At 42.6% G+C, this 19,610-nt stretch overlaps 2 protein-coding genes across 3 annotated transcripts in view; both read right to left on the minus strand.

The window, feature by feature from the left end:
- NSMAF (neutral sphingomyelinase activation associated factor) overlaps window positions 1-19,610 on the minus strand; it is an 81,296-nt gene that overhangs the window by 18,940 nt on the left and 42,746 nt on the right. For both annotated transcript variants that reach the window (XM_036498407.2, XM_058668648.1), the window contains exons 10-13: window positions 7,774-7,903; window positions 4,906-4,977; window positions 2,455-2,563; window positions 178-354 (exon numbers count right to left, since the gene is read on the minus strand). In XM_036498407.2, coding sequence (XP_036354300.2) covers window positions 178-354; window positions 2,455-2,563; window positions 4,906-4,977; window positions 7,774-7,903 — 488 coding nt within the window. The remainder of the gene's footprint in view (window positions 1-177; window positions 355-2,454; window positions 2,564-4,905; window positions 4,978-7,773; window positions 7,904-19,610) is intronic.
- Window positions 5,352-5,735, minus strand: LOC105941566 (mitochondrial import inner membrane translocase subunit TIM14-like; the record flags this gene model as incomplete). Its single annotated transcript, XM_036492244.2, is given in 1 exon segment — window positions 5,352-5,735. A coding segment is annotated over 1 exon segment (384 nt), but the record flags the coding sequence as incomplete, so codon positions are not given.

The following is a 19,610-nucleotide window of genomic DNA, read 5'->3' on the forward strand; positions in this document are numbered from 1 at the left end:
AAAGCACTTACATAATTTGCATAACACCACCTAGCACGCTGGAGTGGAAATTGGCAATTATCATCACCAGAATTTAAACAAATTTTAATACGGTTCCTGTGATTTATTTTCCTTTTGAAAACAGTGAAGATGACTACACTCAATTCCGCTCTGTCAGAATTCACGCTCGGACTTTACCTAAGTCTGAACTGCAGTAATCATTGATTATCCAGGGAAACACGGGATACTGGGAGAGGTCGTTGCAGCTCCGGTCGGCCAGGTTGTTGAGGTGAAGGAGGTACTGGTAGTTGGAGAGGTGTCCCCGCTGCCACTGCAGCATGTAGCTCTCGGCAGTGTGCTCAGCTAAGTGGTGCTCTGCAGAAAGAGGAGCCGCGCTCAACCTGTTGAACTACAACACTAGTCTCTGAACTATTCTTCTAGCCCCGAATATGACAGAACCTAAGCAGATACAAAAGTATGGACCAGATGTATAAATACCATATGGTGCCTGGTAAAACTACTGCCCCAGATTACAAAGAGCCTTGCAAATTCACTGATGTTCAATGCTTGAAAAGACTATGAGAAGGGAGGGCTTCTGGCTAGGGGTTAAGATGTTCGCATCCCACACCAGAGCCTCTTGTTAACTGCAGCCTGTTGACGGCAGCAACGATGGCTTAATTAGGCTGTGTGGGACCTGGATTGCGACTCTGCCAGCGGTGTTTGCCAGGCTGCAGCCCACAGCTGCTTCAGGCACTGGAGGAGTAACTCGGCACAAAGGAACGCTCTTCTCTCAGTCTCTCTCTTCTATCTGTCTCAAAAAGTTCATAGAAAATGCATATTATTAAAGAAATATTAAAGATAAAATTGTAAATGGCCATGCGTGAAAGTTTATTTCCAAAATTTTTATGAAATCAAAACAAAGCCATCTTTGTTTCCTTTAGATATGAACAAAGAACTGCACTGCTGCTCGCGTCGGTGGAAGACTGGGAAGACCCGACGTTGCTAGTGACTAAAACAAACAAACAAACAAACAAAACTTATTTGGCAGAAAAATCAAATTTGAGAGGCCAAACCCAAAAATAATTCTGAGAAAAATGGCATCACAGCACACCATAATGAGAACTTTCCTCATTGCAGAGCATGGATCAACTGTCCTGCAAATGGAGTTCCCATTTGTTTTAGAAAAGTCTGCTTTTATTGGAAGCACCACGCAACTGAATTCGTGTGCTGATTCAATATTTACCATTATTTACCTTTCTAAGCTTCTTCTCTAATCATTTACCAGGAAAGGGCTTCAAAAATCAACACCTCTCTCTGCCACCCAACCTTTTTTTTTTCTTGAACTGTTTCAGGAGCAGTATAAACAAGCTTAGTAATAAAATCAAAGAACAAAGAACACATGTGCTGCAGGTCATAGCAAGGCTTTTAACTTAAGATTTCAGGACTCCCCACGAAAGCTGAATTTTATGTTGCAATCATGATCGAGTTAGAAAACAAACAAACAAAAAGTCCAGGGGGCATGGAATAAACACAAACACAGACCGAATTTATACTGATTCGATAAGTTAACTGGATTTGCTTTATGTGTAAAGCAAAAATGTATCAACTGTAAAAGTACTGTAAATGAAATCTAGCCCTAATTAGAGGGGGAGGAGGAGGTGGCAGAAGAACATTATTATATTTTTTGAATTTTACCTATGAATCTGTCAAAACTAAAAAAAAAACCTAAAAACTTAAATAATAGAAGCTTTCTTTAAAAAAATTTTTTTAATCCCATACTGAAAGTAAACCATTCCTACTCGAATTGAAGAAAAACAGCCTGGTTTCACTCTACGTGAGAATAGCAAATCCATTTCAGACTGTACGAATAAAATGCCAGCATTCATTTTGAACTTTCGATTGTCGTCATCAAACAATGATGTAAACAGAAGTGATTTAGATGCTTGATCAGAAAAACACAGATGTTCCTTCTTAGGAAATTCTTATTTTCCATGAAAGACTGGAACTAACATCTATTAAAAGCAAGCTGCCACTAAAGTTCCTTTTGCCTTATCTTCCAGCTTCATGACTAAGCCCATGGTGAGTGATAACAACCTGGCTGGATAACTCAACATTTCACACTAAGAAATGGAGTCTGTTTTCATAAATTAGTAGAAAGCATGATTGGATTTAAAATACCTCCGCAAACTCCCTATAATCCATTCAAACTGAAAGTCATTAAAACATGGAGAAATGTCAACACATTTTTCAAGAATTCCAAAGTGTACAATTAGAGTGAAATACTATCAAAGTAAATTCATATTTCCTTTAGTTTTTAAAATTTTATTTTGGCAACTATAATTCCGGATGAGAAACAATAAGCAGAATCACAGAGAGGTGATACGAAATAAGGCCTTTTTCTCCTTTCCTATTCCTGCTCCTCGGGAAGTGAACAGCATTTGTGTTAACAGGTACGAGGAACAGTGAGCAACAAACCTAGGTATGTGGCAATATAAAAATAGAGATTGTCTCTGTCTTGAGGTTCATAGAACTTCAGGTAGATATCAGAGCACAGGTCATCTTCAGTGCAGAATACTTCCAAGCCCTGTAAGTCCAGAAAGAAAAGAAGAAAACAAGTATTACCATTCTCACCATGCAACCCTAATGTACATGCATTAAAGCCCCTCAATCACTATTTTTTACTTGAAGGCCCTGTATGTGTGTTTCCCATCTATACATTTGATTCAGTGAGACCTATCAGTATCAGCTGTGTTACAACTTTCTGACAACAGGTTACAGATTTTTGTAAACTCTGTAAAATAAACCCCCTTTCATGTTAAATGCTTTCACTGATGATGTCTTCTATGGATTTACTATTTTGAAATTTAAAATTAGCTGAATCTGTGGCTTTTCATTTAAAGGGATATATAGTAACTGTGTGATGGAGACTATCCCATCCAGATGTGAGGATACAACGCAGTATGTATCTCTACTTCCAGACAAAGACGGACTCCCAATGAAACTGTGTACTATAGCTTGACAATAGGATTCTGGACTCTGCCATTGGCCATGCCTGCAATGATGGACATATGACTGTGTATAAAGAACTATACTGTAATAATGATATAGGGGAACTCAGTGAGGGGGGAGGGAATTGGGGAGAGGATAAGGGAAATACCAGGAGCCTATAGAACTGTATCATAAAATGATAATAATAAAAAGAAGTAAAAAAAAATAAAATTAGCTGATTCATGTCTTCACACCTCTTCTTCCAATACAGCTTTCCTATATAAACAACAACTATGTAAAGGTTGAATAATTCATTCCATTAATAAATAACAGAATTTATGCTGATGTCAAAAGAAAACACTTCGGAATCACACCTAACATAGGGACTGGTTCCTAAGTGTATAAGATAAACATCAAGTGGGCCCGGCGGCGTGGCCTAGCGGCTAAAGTCCTCACCTTGAACGTCCTGGGATCCCATATGGGCGTCGGTTCCAGTCCCGGCAGCTCCACTTCCCATCCAGCTCCCTGCTTGTGGCCTGGGAAAGCAGTCGAGGACGGCCCAATGCCTTGGGACCCTGCTCCCATGTGTGGGAGATCTGGAAGAGGTTCCTGGTTCCCAGCTTCGGATTGGCGCAGCACCGGCCATTGCGGTCACTTGGGGAGTAATTCATTGGATGGAAGATCTTCCTCTCTGTCTCTCCTCCTCTCTGTATATCTGACTTTGTAATAAAAATAAATCTTAAAAAAAAAAGATAAACATCAAGTGTGGGCCCAAGATCACGGCAGGAACGGCAGGAAAACTGTCCATGTGATTTAAACAGTCATATTTTTTTTTTGGTTTACTTTTTTTTTTTAAAGCCTATATTTACTTTGATTGGAAAGTCAGATCTACAGACACAAAGATTTTCTGTCTGTTGATTCACTCCCCAAGTGGCCACAATGGCAAGAGTTGCACTGATTTGAGCCAGGAACCTCCTCAGGGTCTTCCACATGGGTGAGGAGCCCCAAGCCTTTAGGTCGTCTTCAACTGCTTTCCAGGCCACAAACAGGGCACTGGATGGGAAATGAAGCAGTCAAGACACAATCTGGCACCGATACGGGATCCCAGCAGATAAAAAGCAAAGAATTTAGCCACTAGGCTACTTTGCTAGGCCCAAGATTTACTTATTTTTCATTGGAAAGACAGATTTACAAAGGTAAGGAGAGACAGAAAGATCTTCATCTATTGTTGTACTCCCCAAAGAGCTACACTGGCCAGAGCTGAGCCAATCTGAAACCAGGAGCCAAGAGCCAGGAGCTTCTTCTGGATCTCCCACGTGTGTATACGGTCTCAAGGCTTTGGGCCGTCCTCTACTGCTTTCCCCGGACACAAGCAGGGAGCTGAATGGGAAGTGGAGCATCAGCGACATGGACTGGAGCCCATATGGGATGCTGGCATTTGCAGGCAAATGATTAGCCAATTGAGTCATCGTGCTGGCCCCTAAATAGTTACTTTATCTCTCTGTCCCACTGGACCCACAGGCAGAACTCAACTAACATAATCTGTGAATATATTACAGTTACACTGCCAGTTAATGCAGTATCTGCCACTAGATACCTGGTTCCCATGAATGGATGGGGGCAAGTAGCACTGGATTGGTTCTGCCTGTAATTACCTAAGCCCAGGAATGCCGACATTCCAGCTATGAGAATCTCAATAGACTTACTGCACTTGGGGCCAAAACCCTTTTCAAAACAGAATGTCTCAAGGACAGGAGTTACTCCTCTGTCAATTCCAAGTGTATCTAAAAGAAAGAGGAGCAGGAACCAGAGTCCATTTCCTTGCAATACAACATACTTGCCCTTTTCAGGAGCATCCTAGGAGTTTCCAAGTCAATAAATTGCAATGACAATGATCAGGCGTAACAGTCATCATGCAGACCCCAACCAGCAACTCACCAAGGGCATGAGGCCGTGCCTCCTTTTGTAAATGCGGCGCACGTCTTGAAGTGTTATCTGCACCACGGGTTTCTTTAAAAGGAGAAAAGCCATCTTAAACATCAACACACTGACATAATCACAATTTGCTTTCTTATCACAGGGAGGACTCTGGTGTGGTGTAAGTGAACACCTGGAAAGGAAGTGAAGGAACAGGGCCCAACTGGCTCTGACATCCTGCTTTGGGATTTTTTTCACTAGCTTTGTTCCATTAGACAAGCCTTCCTATTAAAATGGTAATGCAGTCAGCTTTCTCTCGGGTTATGTAAAGATTGTTGAGTGCTAAAGAACACAAAATCAGCAGTGCAGAGAAATTCTCATGAATGTTGGTGTCTATTCATAGATCAGTAAGTTGGTTAGCACTTTTTTTAGAATCCTTTTTCCATTTTAAAGAATATAGCTCTGAGTTATTTTATTACAAAAAGTTGTTGCTCATACACACTAATGTGAACTGAAAATTTATGTTTACTTCCTTTTTTAGCTTGACCTTCTAGTAAATCTTTAGATTCACTGATTTTGGCTGCGATACAAGGAGATCCTCCGTTGTCAGGGTGATTTAAGAGCATGATTCATTGATGTGTATCTCTTATTTTTCAGTTACTGGCAGTTGGGATCACCCCTAGTATTAATATTGCTTCTTGTTTTGTCATTTTGGGTTCAAATCCACCTCTGTAATAGCCACCACTCGAGGTGGATATTGCTAGACTTTGAAAAAGTTGTTTTACATGAGGCTCCACCTGTTTGATAGTTTGCAAGAGATAACGACCTGCAAATCCTTCAGCAGCAACAGTTCAAGTGCTACCACTGTAATGGCCATGGCTCGGTCCCCGTGCCTTCCCCTGCTTCACCAGCAGCATGCACATCCCAGTCCACAGGCCACGGTCACCAACCAGATGCCCTTACCTAAAAGCTAGGACCCGCCAGCAGCAAGCAGGCGCACTTCTAGAACCCTTTTATGCCCTTCTATATTCCTTCTGAATAAAAAACAGACTCCCAGTAAAACTGTTAAATATATCTTGACAATGGAATGTTGAACTTTCTATCATTGTCTATACCTACAATATCAGGATACACTTAAACAACACAACGAGACTTGTGACAGCTGTTGAAGGACTCTGCCATCATAATAATATATGGGAAACAGTGGCAGGGTGGGGAAAGGCAGGGGCGGGAGGGAAAAATCCCAAAGCCTATGGAACTGTAGTCTAAACAACTTTTTAAAGTATAAGAAAACATTTCTGTAGTTAAGAACTCCAAATTAAGACTTGTCCTAACTCTATCATTTATCTCCTACATAATTTTAAGCAATTAAAAATGATTTGATTTGGGTCTGGTGGCGTGGCCTAGTGGCTGAAGTCCTCGCCTTGATCGCACCGGGATCCCATATGGGCGCCGGTTCTAATCCCAGCAGTTCCACTTTCCATCCAGCTCCCCGCTTGTGGCCTGGGAAAGCAGTCGAGGACGGCCCAAAGCCTTGGGACCCTGCACCTGAGTGGGAGACCCGGAAGAGGTTCCAGGTTCCCGGCTTCAGATCCGCACAGCACCGGCCATTGTGGTCACTTGGGGAGTGAATCATCGGGCGGAAGATCTTCCTCTCTGTCTCTCCTCCTCTCTGTATATCTGACTTTGTAATAAAATACATAAATCTTTAAAAAATGTATGGATTTTAAAAATTAATATGTTATAAAACAGGAATTTCTATTTTTTTTATTTCTTACTGAAGAAGCAATTTTTTCCTATTTCTCCAGAACTTTGAAAGGAGCAAGGACAGACAAGACACTGGATTGGCTAAAAGGCATCGCTTCCACATTCTTTCTCAACGGGGCAAAGGATAAGTAGCCTGTAGAAGTCACACTGTGTATAATGGAAAATGTGAGGATTCTGAGCCAGGCAAGCACACCTGCCCAGAGATCTGGAAAGGGCTAACTGCTCATACTACGGCATATACTCAGCCATTCTTCTAAAAGCTTTTTCTTTTTACCCAGACATTAGTAACAGTAGTAGCTAAGGCAATTTATTACAGAACCAAATACGCCATACCAGCAAAGTGCAGTAGATCCACTGAAAAACTCGATGTGTGTACTGCACCACCTAGTGGGAAGAATTGTTACAGCACAACTTTCATTCAAAGGACCAAGACATTTTAGAGCCAGCATGGAGAATTTCCAGGGTGTAGCTTTCTGACAAAAAAAAAAAAAAGGCACTCAAGAGCCTTGAAGTTACCCTGCCAAATGGCCCAGCTGCACTACCAGCGTTAGGATTTCTGTTCTTTCAGGGAACCACTTCAAAAAAGCGCCAGATCTAGATAAGTCTCAAGTCTTTACAAGAAATCTGAGTTTCTCTTTACTTTCTAGCCTAGTAAGTCCAAAGTCATTGTGAGAACTCCAAGCCCTTAGCGGCAGCTCCGTGGCTGCCAGACTACTGTAGTCCAGTGCAAATACAGAGGGCAGGTCCCCTTGCTTCCTCGGTAGCAGAGCCAGCAACATTTCTGCACTTCAAAGCAAGTACTCAAGAAATATCTGTTTTTTTATTCACTGTAAAACATTTTGCAAATCCTTTTCAGACATATCTCTACCAGCCCTTCATTCAACATCGGAGGGGTGGGGTTTTCATCATACTGCGAGGAAGGGCTCCTTGATTTATTACTGACAGATGTAGGAACCGGAACTTGGGCAACTGTGGACCAGGACTACACACAGACGCTGAAATGGGGACAAGGAATTTCAATCCTTGTCCAAACACGAGAACGTTGTAGCTGTGAAGGCCAGCTCCCGGGAAAGCTGCTCACGGATGGCAGTGGCTCTGTCCCTGATGCCACCTTCTACGTACCGGGTACCCATTGAGAGGCTGAAAATACAGGTTTGTGTCTGTGATGCACACGTGTCCAGGATTGGTCACCAGGGGCGTCACCATTTCTGCTCTGCACTCCATGTGCAACTTTTCAGAAACATTCTGGAATCTGCAAATACATTTTTTTCCAGAAAAATATCAAAAATGTATCCACTTGCTAGATTTATCTACAGTGTAATTCTGTAGAACATTTGTCAAAATATTACACTCAATACAGGAAAAATGGCAGTAAGAATAGGTTGCTTATATCTAGGTTTTTTGATATAGCTTGCTAAACCCAGTAAGAAACAGATGTGATTATCTATCAGAGAAGCAAAATAAACAAGTAAATTATACTAATAACCCTTCAGTTGAACTCTCATTCCTCCCCCAAATAAACTGACTTTGAAATTATTGTCACATTAACATAATATTCTAATTTGTGTCATGAAAACCTATTTTTATAGTCATAGGAGGAAGACACTTGACACAAGTGGCATTCATTTTACACTGTGCCCTTTAATTCTATGACCACATAATCACTATTATTTAACTGTCAGTTCCAAAGCACATTCTTTTGTAGACTGACTGCAGTAAAAGCAGTCAGGTACATTGGTTTCCCTCTGTAGAACCATCTTTGCACCCCGGGATGAATCCCACTTGATCACGGTAATGATCTCTCCACTGTCCACTCCACAAAAAAATTTTTTAAAAGATTTATTTATTTCGTTGGAAAAGCAGATGTACAGAGAGGAGGTGAGACAGAGAGGAAGATCTTCCGTCCGATCATTCACTCCCCAAGTGAGCACAACGGCCGGTGCTGTGCCAATCTGAAACCAGGAGCCAGGAGCCAGGAGCCAGGAGCTCTTCTGGGTCTCCCGCCTGGGTAAGAGTTCCAAGGCTTTGGGTCGTCCTCGACTGCTTTCCCAGGCCACAAGCAGGGAGCTGGATGAGAAGTGGAGCTGCCAGGATTAGAACTGGTGCCCATATGGGATCCCGGTGCGTGCTAGTAGAGGACCTTAACCATTACGCCATTGCACTGGGCCCTTCACAAATTTTTAATCAAAAACATTTAATTTTCTATTTGATTTGCTGAGAGAATAAGCAAATCACCGACATTAATTAACATCTGGGATTAAAACTAAACCTCCTTATAAGCAACAGGACCAAAAAAAGTGCAGACTTGCTCTGCTAGCTAGGATTTGAAAGCTGAGATTCTCAAAGCTCTCACCATAACAAGCAGAACCAATGGATACATGGAACAGTCATGAAAAAAATGGGGGAGTCTGGTACATCTTTTGGTATAACATTGATTGACCTTTGGTCCTGATTCCATTGGAGCATCTTCTGTTCCACTGAGGAAACAGGATAGGGACCGGTCCCTGGGCAGTCATGATCAGAAGCTTGAAAGGGTCACTCCCACCCGAGCCACAGGAAAGAGGACCGCAGGAGGAGACTGAGTCAATCACTGCTAATGCCTGTGCAATGGAATCACCATAAAAACTCCTGACCTTGGTGGTGGATCACAGTGCACCCAACTCCACAGCAGCAGAGGCTCCTGCGTTTGGCCCCTCCAGGCCTCACCTCTGCGCACCTCTCTGTCTGGCTGTCACATGGATCAGTTAGCATTTGCTGCAGCAATCAATGCCAATCAGAACCAAAAGCTATAGTCCCCAAAGTCATGACCCCAAAATGTGCCAGTGGCCCAAAATCAGGGCTGAAGTTGAAATTTCTGAAAATAGAGATTCCCCGAAAACTAAAATTTGAAAATGATGAAATCCACAAAACTGCAATTCCCATTGGGAAAACCACCACAACACAACTGTTTGGGCTATTTAGAAAAAGAGGGCCCAGCGGCGTGGCCTAGCGGCTAAAGTCATCGCCTTGAACACACCGGGATCCCATATGGGCACCAGTTCTAATCCTGGCAGCTCCACTTCCCATCCAGCTCCCTGCTTGTGGCCTGGGAAAGCAGGCATTGGGACCCTGCACCCGCGTGGGAGATCTGGAAGAGGTTCCTGGTTCCCAGCTTCGGATTGGCGTAGCACCAGCCCTTGCGGTCACTTGGGGAGTAATTCATTGGATGGAAGATCTTCCTCTCTGTCTCTCCTCCTCTCTGTATATCTGACTTTGTAATAAAAATAAATAAATCTTTAAAAAAAAAAGAAAGAAAGAGAAGAAAGTAAAATCCTAGGGAAAGGATTCATGCATTTCCTGTTTCTAAGTTAAATGGATATGTAGAAACCCAGTGAAGGCTTTTCTGGATTGTTTCTGTGAGGAGGTTTCCAGAGGAGATACGGAAATGAATGTGAATGTACCTTCCAAACACAACCACGCTCTAAAAGTAAAAGCAGCAATTATGCACTGTGCTGCAGGGCTGCGAGACATGGCTAACGCTATTGAAAACCAGCTGGCTCAGGCCAGGTGTGACAGGGTAGTGGCTAAAATCCTCGGCTTAAACTCCCAGAATCCGATATGGGTGCTGGTTCTAATCCCGGCAGCCCTGATTCCCATCCAAATCCCTGCCTGTGGCCTGGGAAAGCAGTCGAGGACAGCCCAAAGCCTTGGGGCGCTGCACCCGCGTGGGAGACCAGAAAGAATCTCCTGGCTCCTGGCTTCAGATAGGCTCACTTCCAGCCATTGTGGCCACTTGGGAAGTGAATCAACAGATGAAGATCTCCCTCTATGTCTCTCCTCCTCTCAGTATATCTGACTTTCCAATAAAAATAAATAAATCACAAAAAAAGAAGTAGCTTAGAACTCAATCAAGTTCTCCCATGTGGGTGGCAGGAACCAAACCAACTGAGTCATCGTGACTACTTCCCAAGGGTGCATGTTACTAGAAGAATGAGAACAGTGAGACATGTGGATGTCAAACCCAGGCACCGGGTAAGAGGTTTGGCAGTTTAAAGCAGTATTTTAGGCCAAATGCCAGCCCTTGGGTATTGTGTGAGGCATCCTATGAAGAATTCTATTATATATTTCTAAATAAATATACTTTAAAATGTAAATAAATGTTCTTTTAAGATGTACTTACTGAGATTCAAGATGGCGGAATAGGGTAAGGACACGATTATACAGACGGAAAAACATTTAACCAGGATGAAGCAGAGAGGGTATATTTCAGGAAATAGGAAAGGATAGAACAACAGCAGAGGGGTACCTGGGGACTGACAGACACAGGAAAGCAGCGGACACAACGGTGTGGTATTGCAGTGACTGATACTCCAGCACGGTGATCTGAACTCCAGCAGCAGCCAGGTGGGAAGGGACTTTCACTGGGAGTTTGGGAGGTGAACCCAGACAAAGAACTGTCCATTCTGCTGGTCTGTTTGATTTGACCAGGAGCAGAGACAGAGCAGCAAATCTCAGACGGTCAGTGCGAGAACAGAGTGGGTTTCACAGTCCAGTCAGCCCCCTTGAGCTGAATTGGGCGCCATTTTGCATAAAGAGGAAAGGGCAAGGGAGAGGACGGAGCATGCGCTGAGCTGGGAGTGAGCTCATTTCTGTCTCGATGAACTGCAATGACGTGGCATTCTACAGGTTCCACTCAGGGCAGGTCTGGGATAGCCCTCGGATCTGACGGCCAGCAAATCAAGAACCTTAGTGGCTGTACATCAGGCGCCATTTTGGGCACTGTGGCAATAGCTTTGGGACTGCAGGGGACAACAGTGAACTGCGCATGTGCTGATCTCGCGAGAACTTGTTGACGTCAGTGATTGCACTGGTCCCGCAGGAAAATAATACTGACTGTGTCATTGTACAGGTCAAAATAGGTCCGGGTGGCACCCAGACCTAACGTCCAACAGGTTCTGAAAAGATCAGCACCACCAACAACCTAGCTATATAGGACACCTGGTGTCTCTAATCCTGGGACCTGCTCCAACTGAAAGTGCGAGAAAGGTTGCAGAGACAACAGTGCAGCCTCAGCACGGTATTACAGGAGGTGGAGACTGGTGAGCCAGGAGCTGGGGCTGTGGAGATCACGGTGGAAATCTGACATAAGAACCCAGACCTGGAACTCACTGGAGGCTGTGGCACAATTGGCTGCAAGAAAAGTCGTGTACCAACCGCAATAAGTAAAATCGCATTGTAGACCTGTGGGTGACATAGCTTAGAAACCTGCCCCAAGGAGAAGACTCTGCTAACCAGAAGTACAATGATCAAGAGCAAAAGAAGAGACAAAGGCACAATGAATATTGCCGAAAGCTCTCCTGCAAGGGAGCAAAACCCTATGCCAACCTCAGAGTTAACTGAGGAAGACATCGAGAAAATGGGGCACACAGAATCCATAAGACTCATTTTAAAGATTCTGATCAACAATGAGAAGCTCATGCAAGAGTTCAAAGAATTTAAGGAAGCAATAAAGCAAATCAAGGCTGGTATATCAGAAATTAAGAACACAGTAGAGCAAATTAAGAGTACAGTGGAGAGTCTCCAAAACAGAATGACACAAGCAGAAGAAAGAATCTCAGAATTAGAAGGTATTTCCTGTCACCAGGGGGAAGCAAACAAAAAGCTGGAAGCAGAGCTGCATCAGGCCAAAAAAAGTATTCAAGAATTGAAAGACACTATTAAGAGGTCAAATCTAAGAGTTATGGGAATCCCAGAAGGTGCAGAAAGAGAAGCTGAGTTTGCAAATGTATTTAATGAAATAATAAAGGAAAATTTCCCTAATCTAGAGGAAGAATTGGGAAACAAGATCCAGGAGGGGCACAGAAATCCCAACAGGCTTCATCAAAAGCAATCTTAACCACGACATATGATAATCAAGCTCTCATCAATTGAACATAAGGAAAAGATCCTGAAATGTGCACGTGAAAAAAATCAATTGACATATAAAGGAATGCCAATTAAGCTCACAGGAGACCTCTCACAGGAAACTCTACAGGCAAGAAGAGAACGCAGTGACATATTCCAGATTCTAAAAGAAAAAAATTGTTGGCCCAGGATAACATATCCAGCAAAACTTTCTTTCGTCTTTGAAAATGAAATAAAATTCTTCCACAGTAAAGAAAAGTTAAAAGAATTTGTCTCTTCCAAACCTGCCCTACACATGATACTTCAAGATGTTCTCTTGGCAGAGAAGAGGAATAGCACCTACCAAAACCAAAGGCAAACGGGAAGAACATCCCAGTAAAATGACAACAGAAGACTAAACCAACGAACAACCCATTCCTAAAATGACAGGACCAACGTAACACTCATGTATATTAAACTCTAAATGTAAATGGTTTAAGCTTAATCAAACGTCATAGATTAGTACACTGGATTAAAAAACAAAACCCATCTGCATATTGTCTGCAGGAGACACACTTCAACAAAGATTAGCACAAACTATATCACATGGGTTTTGTTATTCTCTGTTAGTTTCATCTCTTCAAAACACTTTCTTCTGATTAAATCATTCAATGACTCGTAGATCATGCAGTGGCATCATTATCTTCAAGAAGGTTCTTGATTTTCATTTCTTCAGCTACACATTAGTCACTTAATAGCATGTCATTTAACTTCATGGTGTTGTTAATTTCTTTTTTCTCCCGGATCTTGATTTTGTTTTGTGGCTCTTCATTTAAGGGAATGTATAGTAGCTGTGTAATGGAGACTGTCATATCTAGTAACATGTCATTTAACTTCAGGCATTGTAAATTTCTATTTTTCTTTTAAAAAAAAAAAAGATGTACTTATTGATTCTGAAAGCCAGAGTGACAGAGAAAGGCAGAGACAGAGACGGACAGTGACAGATCCATCTGTTGATTCACTCAAGTAGCCAAAACAGCCAGAGTTGGGCCAGAGCTTCATTTGGTCAGTTGGCCAGAGGCTTCATTTGGGTTTGCCACACAGGTGTAGGATAACAAGTACTTGGGCCATATTCCACTACTTCCCCAGATGCATTAGCAGGGAGCCAGATTGGAAATGGAGCAGGCAGAATGTGAACTGGTACCTTATATGGAATGCCAGTGGAGTAGGTGACAGCTTATTCCACTGAGTCACAATGCCAGCTCCAAAGAAGTGCTTCTTTTTTTAAAAGATTTATTTATTTTTATTAGAAAGTCAGATATACAGAGAAGAGGAGAGACAGAGAGGAAGATCTTCCCTCCGATTAAATGACCGCAACGTCCAGTGCTGTGCTGATCCGAAGCCAGGAGTCAGGAACTTCCTCCAGATCTCCCACGCGGGTGCAGGGTCCCAAAGCCTTGGCCCATTCTCGACTGCCTTCCCAGGCCACCAGCAGGGAGCTGGATGGGAAGTGGAGTTGCCGGGATTAGAACCAGCGCCCATATGGGATCCTGGTGTATTCAAGGCGATGACTTTAGCTGCTAGGCCACAGCACCAGGCCCAAGAAGTGCTTCTTAAGGACTGATTCTTTTTTTTTTCCAGAATTACACTTTTTGGGATCTTGATCTTTTCAGATTTAAAGATTATATGCTTCATAATTTCAACATTTAAGGCTTATGCCACAAGTGCTTTTTAACACCATAATGACTGGACACAGGGAGGGGGCCATAGGACCCTCTGATCTGCAGCCAATTGCTCAGAAGCACCTGCATTTGTGACTGGCTCCTATGGTCAGGTGAAATCTCATGAGACTCAGCTGTGTTATGTGCTAACTACAGGAACCAAAGTCAGAATTGCACTGAATTGCAGGACACTCAGCCAGAGTTAGAGAATTGCTTGGGCTGGGGAAAAGAAACAAAACTAAAAAGCAGCACAAAGAAATTGCATTTTATATATACATGATACAAACTATATGAATTTTCACAAGAAACAATGGTATTAAAGCATATCGTGCTGAAAAATAACCTTTAGCTTGAATTCCAAACCTCCAAAATACTCTAAAAAACAAAGATAAAGCAAGATATGTATAGATGAACAAGGCTAGGAGAATTACTCTGGAACAGCTCTACATGACAAGAAATGCTGCAGAAAGTTCTAAGGAGAAAAGATGTCATATAGAACATTGTATCTGAAGCACTAGAAACACTTAAATATTTGAGTAAATAGAAGAGCATTACTTTTCAGTATTGTTAACTCACAAAGACACATGAATGCACCTAAATTCTTTTAAAAAGCTGTTGGTTTTTTAAGCCATAAATAAGAATACTGCATTGAGTATTTCAGATTCATGAAGAAATTGAACAAAAAGCAAATTAAATAAAACCAGGAAAGTGAATATTAGACATGATCACCAGAGGTAGGAGAGGCCATAGAGAAATACATCAGAGTGAGGCTCTTCCACTATTGTGAAGCAGAATTTACCATCATCTGAAGATAACTGTGCTGGAAGGTCCATTTTAAATTTCTCTATAATCACTATAATATAAAGTGATTCAGCTAAAATAATTCAGTAGTGGAAAATACTGCAAAAACAACAAAAAAAAAAGAAAGAAAAGTACTGCAAGGCAGGAAAGGAAGCAGAGAGAAACAAAGAGATGCTAAAAAGATTGCGAGATTAAAAACAGCTAAAACTTGTTAAAATAATGTCAAAATATCAAAAATTATTATCTCAATTTAATAAAATAAAACATAAACATTTCAATTAGCAGAAATGTGTCAGAACACACAAAAGGCAATATTCAATTATACATCTGAAGTGTTTTTTTTTTTTTGAAACAAAGACATACATTGGTTAAAAGTAACAGGATAGAAACACATACACCATGCAATCACAACACATGAGAAAACAGCTGTGACAGGTGGCCTTGGATTGGGCCTGCCTGTGGTCATCTTGACCCCATGTGCCCAGCAGGTGAGCAGGTGACTCCGGGTGGCTCTGCACAGGGCCCTCTCACCTCCACGTACTCAGCATTGGCAGAGGCAGCCTTGGATCATGTGGCATGACTGTAAGGTATGGCACAAGTGAGGCCGGGTGAGAACCTGAGGGTTCATGTCCAGGTGAGTAATGACTACTGAGGGACCTCCGTGGACATGGCCACTGTACTTGCAGGCAGGTGAGGGTGCTGAGACAGAGAGGTTTAGAGGGGGTAATGGGGAGACCTTTAACGGTCAGAATGAAGAACCAGCACACATGGAAGACCTGAGCTGAGGTAGTTAGCACTGACCATAACTGAATAGCACATATAACTCGCTAGCACACAACTGAATATAGGGTTAGTAGTCTGCCTGGCAGGACTTGAACACAATACTCACCAATTAGAGTTGGAGCAGGGAGTGGGTAATGTTGGGCTGGGCTATAACACTGACTGGCACACAAGAGAATCAGGTCTGGGGGGCAGAATGTCATGGGAGTATATGAGCTCACTGCTGCGCAAGTGCAATCTCTGTTTGCACACACAATATCTGTGGCTGGGAACAGGGCCTGGTTGGGAGCTAGGGGAACACCCTAGCTGAGCTGGGGTTCCCACTGGTGAGTAAGAGAGCCGGAATTGGGGCAGTGGGTTGGGCTGGATATGGCTGCATTCTTCTTTGGCATGGATGTGGACTGGGTCTGAGGAGCGACAGACTGGGCTTGACTCCAGCATCCACTGGTACTCATGAGAATCAGGGTGGATGTAGAACTGGCTGGGCTATGTCTTGGCTCCCACTGAATCACATGAGAGCTGTGGCTGAGTTGTAACACCCAACAGTAAAAACTGGAAAGGGTGTTGGCTAGTTGGGCAAGGATACCATTCTTACTAGGACAAGAGGTGGACAAAGTTAACCTGGGCCAAGGACTCACTGATTTGCATGAGATCTGCCACTGTGAGATGTGACATAGGAGCTTGGGAAATTCCTCTGTCAGGACACAGTCCCTGCAGGTGAGCGCAAGAACCAAGGCAAGGAGCAGTCAAGATCATGCCAGGTTATAGTACCTGCCAGCAAATATGTGGGTCAGGTATGGGGGTGGGCCAGGCTGGACTAGTTCATGATACCAGATAGGGTGCAGGACAGGTCAGGTCAGGTTAGACCACAACGTCAGCCAGTCCACATTAGGGTCAGGACAGAGGGCTTGCTGGACTTGACTGGGCTGAAGCACCCAACAGCAGGAGGTGGAACTGGCTGAAGCAAATGCTGGTGGATGTTGAGGTGAGGCAAGCTATGCCAGTCTGAGCACAGCGGGTGCTGGTTGCATGAGCTCCAGGGGCAGGGGCACCAGCAGGGCCCAGGTAGCCTGGCCCATGTCCTTGGACCTGCCTGCATGGTGGTTGCTGGGTCTGTGAGCCCAGAGGCAGGGGGTATGGCAGGGCCCAGGCTGCCTGGCAACAGGTCCTTGGGCCTGCCTGTGCAGTGGGTGCCAGGTCCATGAACCCTGGGGACGAGGGTGGATGGGGGTGGTTCACTGGGGCCTGGATTGCCCTCCCTGGGTCCTTGGCAATTTTAACATAATTTTCTCAGTAATTCATACAAGTGTCCAATCAAAGGTACCCAAATTACATTTATACACACATTATTCAACAACTACAGCACACATTCTTCTCAAGGGTCTATGGAATGTTCACCCAGACCATCCATACCCTGAACCATGAAACTAATGTTAATGAATAACAGAAGGCTGAAGCATACAGAATATATTTCCTGGTTAGATAGATAGTACTAAAAATCAGAAATCAGTAAAAAACAAATTCTCTACAAAGTCCCCAAACATATAGAAGTCAAACAACATATTTCAAAATAACCTATGGGTCTAACAAAAGACAAAGGAAACTACAAGCTATTTTAACATAACTGCACTGAGAATATAATGGCAAAATGTGTGGGATGCTGTTACAGCAGTATTTACAGGATAATTATACATTTAAGCAGTTCTATTGCAAAAGAAGGCTTAAAATCGGTGATCCAAGTTTTGTCCGTAGGAAGCTTGAAATGAAACAAACTACACCAAAAGCAAAATGAAGAGAGGGAATCATAAAACTGAAAATCAACTTTTAAGAGTAGAAAAATAGAGAAATATGAAGAGTAGAAAAAGCTGGTTATTTGGAAGTCTAATAAAATTGGTGTCACCTGGCAATATTTAAACTCTTATCCCCCCAATTTTTCAGTCTAGCGTTTTAGAGACTGGATAAATTAAAACTTCATAGTGAACCACTTTTAGGCAACCGCCATGCTGCAGCCAGCACTGAGGCATAAGCTGCTGCTTAGGAAACAGTTTCTAAGTAGGTCAAAAGCAGGTAATTTTTCTGATTACTACTGCTTTTCCTTTGTAAAATAGAAACTATTCTCCCTTTGACAATCCAGTTACCTGATCTATCCTGCCCACTAAAAAAAGAAAGAATGTTAATGCTATTTAGCGAAACAGAGAAAGCACTTTACATAAGCCCAAATTCTCATTCCAAGCCAGACTGAGTGGAAGTTTTTGTAACACTGTAAAATGTGGAGAAAAGGCCAGGATCACTTTGATTCCCAAATCTCCCAGGCAGTAATAGAATATTACAAACTAATCTCATTTATAAACATAGACTTCTAGCAAAAGACTGACAAAAAGCAATCCAGAAATGAATGAATCTATTCAACCAATACTTTCTACTTTGTCCTTAGTGTGAGTGAGCACAGATCCAAATCCAAACTAAACATGCAAGTGAGGAAACACTACCAGAATGTCACAGACAATATTTTACACATATAAAACATAAGTGCAAAGTTAACGGAATTGATCATAGAGTTCAGGAAGGTTTTTGAAAAGAAAATGAATACACCAAAATCTGCTAAATTCACTTTATTAACAAACAGAAAATAAAAAAAAAATTAGTAACAGGCCACTTAGAATACCATCAAAAATGTGAAGTAGGAAATTAGCATAAGACAGGAAAGACCTATGTGAAGATATTAAAGAAGACCTGAAGAATAGAGAAGGCTGTAAATCTTCCGTCATCATAATCTCAGCATTAATGGAAACTGTCAATCTGATTCTAAATGTATATGGAAGGGCCTAAGACCAGAAATAGTAAGGATGGAAGTTCAAAAAGTAAAAGCATTGGAGTACTGTATACCAGGTATCAATAATTATAAAACTACAGAAATTAATAAGATGTGATCAAAGAGAAAGACACAAATAGCCAATATCTACACCATATAAGGAAATCTACCTAACACAAGGTAAAAACAAGTAAACTTTTTTTCCTAAAAAGTCAAGAAAATCAGTGAATTAAGCAGTTAAGAACATCCTCTCTGCATCCCTGCTGGGGAGCACAGGGATGCAATCATTGTAAATGTAAAGGTAAAAGAATGCTACAATAGAAACTGTATGCAACGCAAACGATCAGAGCACGGGATTCAAAACGGACCAGAGAGTTAAAGAGTCAACAAGAGCTTGCACACAAGAGGCTGTGTGTGTGATGGGGTGTTGACACTTCATCCTCAAGAAGAGGGGGGAACTGGATGCAGGGAGATGAGCCAGCAGCTGGCACTGCGTTCCCAGTGGGAGGTGACGGTGCTGAGTGGAAAAATAACATGGGACAAGACAGAAGCTGAAAGACTAGAGACCTTAGAGACATCAGCCAAGGGGTCTGAATGACAGATGTCACGATGAGAAGAGCTGAGGGAGCTCATGAGAGCTCTCCTGCTCTAAGGCTGGCACATTCCCCAAGACAAGCAAGGCTGGCATGAGAAAAGTGAGGAGAACATCACTTTGGACACAGGGAAGCACACAGATGAAGATGTCCTCCATTTTTGTACTTAGGAAACAAAACCATTAACAACATACCTGTTCTGGGAGAATCAAGATGGTGGAACAGGGTAAGGGCACATTTAAACGGACGGAGAAACATTTAATCAGGATGAAGCACAGAGGACACATTCCACAAAATAGGAGAGGACAGAACAACAGCAGAGGACTCCCTGGGGACTGACAGACACAGGAATGCAGCAGACATAACGGTATGGTGTTGCAGTGACTGATA

This window comes from Ochotona princeps, chromosome 9 (assembly GCF_030435755.1).
Source record: "Ochotona princeps isolate mOchPri1 chromosome 9, mOchPri1.hap1, whole genome shotgun sequence".
Lineage (NCBI taxonomy): Eukaryota > Metazoa > Chordata > Mammalia > Lagomorpha > Ochotonidae > Ochotona > Ochotona princeps.